This window comes from Bos grunniens, chromosome 2 (assembly GCF_055505025.1).
Source record: "Bos grunniens cultivar Pamir isolate PY7600 chromosome 2, Bosgru_T2T1.0, whole genome shotgun sequence".
NCBI lineage: Eukaryota > Metazoa > Chordata > Mammalia > Artiodactyla > Bovidae > Bos > Bos grunniens.
This window is the reverse complement of record NC_141166.1, coordinates 110,237,813-110,245,538: the sequence shown is the minus strand read 5'-3', so window position 1 is coordinate 110,245,538 and position 7,726 is coordinate 110,237,813. Positions and strand designations below refer to the sequence as shown.

At 32.8% G+C, this 7,726-nt stretch overlaps 1 protein-coding gene across 13 annotated transcripts in view; it reads right to left on the bottom strand.

The window, feature by feature from the left end:
* Positions 1–23: 23 nt before the first annotated feature.
* Positions 24–7,726, bottom strand: part of PPIG (peptidylprolyl isomerase G) — a 45,844-nt gene continuing 38,141 nt past the window's right edge. For all 13 annotated transcript variants that reach the window (XM_086356667.1, XM_086356620.1, XM_086356682.1 and 10 more), the window contains 3 exons: positions 7,494–7,581; positions 5,879–6,015; positions 24–5,715 (listed from right to left, as the gene is read on the bottom strand). In XM_086356667.1, the coding sequence (XP_086212793.1) occupies positions 4,608–5,715; positions 5,879–6,015; positions 7,494–7,581 (1,333 nt within the window). In that variant the 3' untranslated portion in view covers positions 24–4,607. The remainder of the gene's footprint in view (positions 5,716–5,878; positions 6,016–7,493; positions 7,582–7,726) is intronic.

The following is a 7,726-nucleotide window of genomic DNA, read 5'->3' as shown; positions in this document are numbered from 1 at the left end:
CAATGAAAATAGAAAACACAAAGTGAAACTAAAAGTATTTTAATACATAAATCTGTACAGTCCATATGACACACTCACATTTTACATATTCTCCTGGCTTAATAAAACATTTAAAAACACTCCAGAATTTGAAAATTTAATAATATTCACCTACTAACACATATAAATCACTGAATGGTCAAAATGTTTTTATTTAAGCATGTATATGTTCAGTGACTCTCAAGTTAACTAGGTTCATTTTCCCTAAAGATGTCTAATTTAAATTAAAAAAAAAAAAAGAAACCAAAAACTAGACAGTATGTTTTATAAAACTTAGTTAACGTTTATATGGCTTTATAATGGTGTTATATTAAAACTAGCAGGCACAGAATATAATACAATGTTCCCACTGCTGAGAAATTTGGAGGAATTAAAAAGCAAATGTAGCATTCCAGTAGATAGTAATTCCATGTATAACCTTAAAAGTTTGCTGAGGCAAAAGACACCTTGCAACATGAAGCATTATGATTAAACAATTACACTAAAACTTATCCCTAAACCTGGAAATTGTCACTGCTGGCTAAATTCTTAAAAGAAGTTCACTACTGTTAAAACTCTGCTCAGTTTTTTCCCAGTACAATTTCTGTATCCTTATGGGTAAAATAAAAGTATTAAATGATTTATTTCATTATTAGCTTTTAATAAAAATAAAGTCCAAATAAACTAATACAATCAATAATTTAAAAAATACAAAACAAACCATTTGATAGTATAGTTTATTTAATACAATGTTTTAACTATAAAAGTTGATACAGTTTCAGAGTTTAAATTCTGTAAAATGCAGTTTGCATAAAACAGTTTAACAGTTACTAGACTAATGATAAGAGAAGCAGCATTTTGAAACTAATTATACAACTGCAACAAGTTTTATTCCTAAATTTCATTAAAAAAATATACATCACAGTGACTTTTGAGCTAGGAAAAGAAGTACATTTTAACCTCATTTGTTTTTCCCTTCCACAAAGAGAGCAGCCACAACTTTTAACATCCTCACATACAAATACCCAATTAATTTATCCTTCAAAATACTATAAACACACAAAGGGGGAAACAAAATATACAGCATGTGCTTTTGGTAAACATAGGTATTTGCTTGAAAAAGGTGGTGGGGAAACACACCAATCAATTCCACCATTCCCCCTGTACATGAAAACAAACAAATCCCCTAACAACTCCCTTCTTCAACCTTCCTGGTGGAATTTTAAAAAATTTGTGATTTTTCTTTTCCTTTCATATTTACTTGTTGTGTCACAACACAGGCCAGAATTTACATTTGCCTCAATCCTTTAATGGCAGCTGGGAACTCACTATTAGCCAATGTTCCACTGCTGGAGTTTAGTTTTTAAACAAGAATTTGTAGCAAAACAGATCTTTTCACAATAGAACGAACGGGTTAAAACCTACTACCCTTGGGGAGTCTATTCAACAGTAAATGTTGGAATACCAAACTGAACGATTACAGCAAATACAACCAAAGAGAGACAGAAAACAGCCCATTTCATGTTTCTTTGTAACAATGATATGGTGTATATTTAAAGTACCTTCTACTGAAGGTAAAGGAAACAAATTTCTATAGACATCTACTATAAAAGTTCAAAGTGTGATTACCAAAAAAAAAACATCAACTGCCACCTAGAGTAGAGCAAAATCAACTACTAAAAAATATACTGATTTGTTCCACTCACGAACTTGAAAACAAATTAGAACTGCCAATTAATATTACTACTCAAAATACCAGAACACCAATGTGTTCCTATCCCCAATATTAAAGAAAATTTTACTTTTCAGTTTCATATTTTCTACTGGGCACAAGAATCAAAGGCCATTAGGCAAAGCTGAGATGAGTTAATATTACATTTGTGCAAAGATAGATTTTTATAAGACAAATTCTTTGAAATTTCTGTGAGGGATCTGATTAAGACAACTTAGAAACTATCATGCTCTATGAACTCTCTTAACTATAGTTTTTAAATGTTTTAAAGCAACCTGGTGCAAGCTCATTAACATTAATCTCTCTGCAGTGTCAATTCTGTGGTAGATGATTTACACAGAAAAAGAATTCACAGGAAATAATCATAAAAATTTTTTCATTTCTCAGGTATTGCCAACCAGGCAATAAAAACAAACTAAAAATCTTTAAATGGATTTAAATCCGCTTAAAGATGTTTGAGTTTACAGTTTACCTCAAAGTAACTATGATACCAATTTGGCAGGAAACAAATAGTTGACTTTAAAGAAAAGAGTTGTTCAAAGTAAAAAGTAAGGATTGCACAACTATTAAAAAGGTAATGAAAGAATTACTTGATTAGTGCAGTATTCAGATGCAAAGGCAGATGTATGGTTAATGCTGTTTGATCATTTTCTAAATGTTATTTACATTCTGAAAATAAAATCTAGCTGATTGTCATCTTTCACTTCAACTCCTTCACCATACCTCACCGTAAAAACAGCTAACAGTTTTTATAGGTCTAGAAATAATGCTTAGCATGGAATTGCTTCTTTGATAACCAAAATAGAATATTACTTAAAGCAATTACTAGCTTCCCCGCCCTGTGGTTACTTATCTGTAATTCTTGGTAGATAAAAGTTCTGGATCAGACAACATACAAGTATTTTTTAATTAGCATGGATTTTCTTTTTTTGTTGTTCTTATTAGAAATCCTTTCTTAAACAGCACCTTTCTTGAAGCTCAAATAGTTTATAACAAAAACTTTTTAAATGCAGTTCACTGAATTTAAGACAAGCAAAAACTAATTTAAAATATACAACACATTATACAGCTTGGGGACTCAGGACTCAATTATCTCTAAGGTTTGTGATAAAAATCTCTAAGCAATCAATCACCCTGGATTATCATAAACATCTATTACTTTTATCATTAGGAAAAAGATTCAGTAAGACCCTGATATGGATATTTGTTTCAGGAAATCCAAACAATCTTATAATCATCACCCTATTCATTACATAAGTATCATTACTGTATTAATCAATAATGGGAAGTATTATATTAATAAGCATTGCTTTGCTCAGTACAAATAGCATGAGTAGCTACTGGATTTACCAAGGAGCTACCTGGTAATAAGTAGCTATAAGTATCAAATAAGGGATAAGTAAGTAGCTATTTGACACTACTGACAAATATTAAAGTACAAAACACTCTAAAGGCAACTACTAATTGGAATTCTGAAATTTCTTTTCAAATGAGGCAGGTTTTGTGTTTACTGGATGTTCAGTATTCTATTTAGAAGAGAAATTACAGAATAAAAGGCCACACATCACTAAAATAGCAATATACAACACACAAACTTCTAAATGGACTTTGGATATCTTTAGTGTTTAACTCTGTAAGCTATCAAATTTTGCCACTTTCTACTCTAATCTATGTGGCAATGTTATACATGCCAAGTTAAAATAATGATTAATAGTAATGATACAAAGCCACCTGAAGAAAAAGAAATCAGAGTCATAAACATGCTACAGCCTGTGATACATATATAAAAGAGATGCATTTTCTTGCCAGTTGAAACTCAGTTATGAGACTTAGAGAGGTCAGTTCAAGTTAAAAGAAAAAAACAAACCAACAACCATGCAAGGTTAACACTGAACTCTAGGTTAGTGGCCAAAAAGAGAACTCTCATAAGTTAATGTGTCAGTACCAACAATTTTTAGAATTTGTCTAACAAAGACCTGCACGAGTGGTACGTTTTAGTGAGGAAAATATTTTTTCATTTTAGAGAAGGGCAGTGACAATAACAACAATTACAGAACATTCGCCAAAAGCAAGGTTCATCTCTTCAGACCAAAAGCAACACAAAATTGAGAATTACAACCTGATCGTCAAGGTATAGTTCTTGTTAGATGCTGTATAACAGCAACTCAAGCCCAATCAGTACATCAACTGAAAAAAATACTCAACTATATCTATAGACAGTTGATAAAACAGGAAAAATAAGAAACAAGCTACTGGTAGCACTATAAATAACATATGAATTGCAATATAAATATTTTAAAGCACAAATTACTATAAAATCAAAAGTGATGACTTATATCTCAAGTTATTAGGGGCCCACTTCTGTATAATTAAAAGCTGCTGTTGCAAGCCTCTATTATAAATGCAATCAAAAAATCTATATATAAGATTTCTTCTACCAAGTGGCTTTTCTAAGGTTACTTTAATCATGAAAAACACAAGCTTCTATAATAATGTATTCCAACAATCAGTTATCCTTCTTTCCAATTGGCTGATCACACAAATTAGGGTATAGAAGAGCATGTTTGCTACTGGCTGATTGTTGCAACACAAAAATGCATACATGAAATAGTTAAACATAGCACACAGCATTACACCAAAGTGTTTTTATCATTTCAAGTTTATTAAAACTTTAGCAGTACAAATTATCCAGGCTGCAGATTATCAAAAGATCAACTCAAAAAGTCCACATTGGAAAAAAAAAGACAAACAACCCCAAAACAATGAAAAGAAAAAAACAACATAAAGAAGATCATTAGCAAGTCTCTAAAACTTAAAATCTGAGACAGAATGGACATAAGAAGTTTATATAACTCACTCATCCACTTTTGTCTTCATCTGTTCCAGGGCTTGATTCATGATCAAATTTTTTATTTTTATCATGTGTGTGGTCATTTTCTTGACCCTTTGATTTTTGGTTTTCTTTTTCCACTGAGGATCTGGTCTTCTCATCCTCCTTATTTTTCAAAGTGGGGAACTTTAATTCATTGTCCTGACTACTTTGTTTCACTTTTGAGAATGGACTTTGATCTCTATCTGCCTTTTTTTCCCTATTACTATTTGAACTACTATGATCACGATTTTTAGAGTACATTCTCTTCTCACCCTCAGAATTCTCTTTTCTGTGTGAACTTCTACTTTCTTGGTTTCTGTATTTTTCCTTGTTTCTGCTTTGACTTTCTTCTCTCTCCGAGCTCCGTGAATCTCTCCTCCTCCTCCTCCTATCTTTACTTCTTGATCTTCCTGGCGTCGCTCTTCTCTCTCGGCTCCGTGACCTTCCTCTTCTCCTGTACTCCTGTTCTCTGTATCTATGATGCTCCTTGCTTCTGCTGCGGTCTCGGTCATGGCTTCTGGAGCGCACTCTTCTGCTCCTGTCCCTACTTCTGCTTCGCTCCTTTGTTCTACTGTTGTAACTGTGTTTGCTTTTAGTCATATCACGTTCTCTACTCCTAGACTGTGCACGTCTGTCTTTGTCCTTACTTTTATTATGATCATGCTCATTGTTTTTGGATTCTAACTGTTTAGATTTCTCTTTACTTCTACTCCTTTCCTGTTCTTTTCCTTTAGAATCAGGTTTTTCTTTTTCTTTAACATTCTCATGATCCCTTTCTTTACTCCTTGACTTCATCCTCTTTTCTTCATGTCTATTATGCTTTGTGTCTCTTTCCTTACTTTTGGATTTTTCTTTGCTCTTACTCCTACTTTTTGATTTGGCCCTTTTCTTTACCTTGTTCTTATATTTATCATCTTTTTCTGAATTTCTTCTGATTTCTCTTTCTTTGCTGTTAGATTTATGGTCTTTAACTTTCTTTTCCTTTTCACTTTTCCTGTTTGGACTCTCAGACACATGCCTATGATCAGTTATTTTTTTCTCTTTTACTCTAACTGGGCTTCTTTGATTTTCTTTTATTTCATTTAACTCACTCCTAAAAAATGAAGAAAAAAAGTTTTTGGGAGACTTTATTAGCTGAAATGATATTCTATTTTCCTTAAGATTTTCAGAAACAACTGAAATAACTCTAAATAAAATAATTTAAAATAGTTAAAAAAATACTTATTACCACATTTGTAATAAGAGTTAAATCTTACTTATCCCCTTTAATCCATCTTTCACCACTTGATACTCTCATTCTTTGAGCTCTCTGCATCTCCTGCCTCCAATGTGGAGGAGTCTCACTACGTCTGAAACGATCCCTTGATCTGGATCTAGAAGGAGTTCGATAACGCTTTAAAAAAATAGAGGGGAAAAAAATTAACATATTAAAACATGAAAGTATTACAACAGTTGCTAAAGTGTATGTACTTTTAGGTTTCAAAAAATGTCTGATATTTCCATGCCCTCTAAAATAACTAAACTCTCCCAATTTTCAGGTAGGAAATCAATGAGGCATGACATGGTTTGATATCTGTTTCCACTGCTAATGAAACGTGTGCTTATCTATTCTTGTTTTAAATAATTCTTGGGTTTAAGTTCTAAAAGAGTAAATATTGACAGCTATAACCCACATCAACAAAAGCTCTTTTAAATCTTCCATCATTTTTAAGAGTGTAAAGAGGTCCTAAGACAAAAAAGTTTAAGAACTGCCATGAGACCAGTTAGGAAGCCATTTATAGTTCAGAGAATATATAATGGTGAATTGAACAAAGACGGTAGGAGTGGAACCTGAGGGAAGTAGATGGATTTCAACATATCTGAGAGGTTGAACTAACAGGATTTGGCAACAGATAAGTTATAAATGGTAGAAAAGAAAGATGAGAAATAAAATGATTCTTGGGCTTCAGGTTTAAGTAACTGCACAAGTGGAGGTGTTGATCACTGAGACCAGGAACGTAAAGGAGGGTCAGGCCTGAAGAAGAAGAGTGCTTATGCTCAACACTGTAAATGCTGAGTTTGAAGTGTCCACTAGGCATCTAAACGGTCATCAAAGAAGGCTCTGGTACCAGAAAAGCAGATGAAAAACTGAGTTTTCAGTGCATAGGTACCCAGTGAAATTACGAGAGTGATGATATTGCCCAAGAAGCAAATACAGAGTGAGAAGAGTTAGCACTCTAAGGTACTACAATATTTAAAGATCAGGCAGAGGAGTATGAACTGGCATTGGAAATTTAAGATAGACTAGCCAGAGACAGGAACAAAAGACAATGGAAGTAAAGGAGAAAGAGTATTACAAGGAGGGAGATTAACAAAGACAAAGACTGAGGGATCCACTGGATTTTGTGACATGGAACTGACCATAAAGCAAGTGCTGTTTTCAGGAGAACGGCAGAAGACAACCTGAAATGACTAAGGAACAAGTAGGAAGTGAAGAAATAATATACTAAGTATAGCCTCGTTTGTTAAAAGGTTGCAAACACAAGAAGATATTTAAATTCTGAAGAGGAGAATCCAGTGAAGAAAAAGGGTATGAGATGTTAAGAATAGGATTTTTAATAAGAGTAGACACACAGTGGTCAGGAAGTAACAAAGAGGCACAAGAAAAACCTCAATCTCATTTTATACCATGTACATGTAAAATCCATTAACATCTCGTAGACTTTCAGCATAGAAGAACCAACACAAAGAAGTACTATAAAAAGAGAACATACAATTCAATATCCACATCTACTCTAAATTTTAACTACTTATGTGAAAAAAAAAATTAAACACTCCAAGATTTAAGATAAATGCAATATTATCAGGATTTCTGGGAAAATAAGCACCTACCCTTGGTCCTCTTCCTTTAATTTTCCTGCCAGACCTAGTAACTAAAAGTCGTCTCTGGTATGAAGGAGGCTGGGAGTTAGGTAGATTACTAGAAGGAAGCAAAAGGAAAATTAAAACACATTATATAATAAAAATAAATCTGGAGAACATAGCTCTATTAATCTAAATGAATAAACTTAAAATAGTGGTTCTCAACGAGAAATATTATCAGTTTTAGTAGGTATTTGATAAAG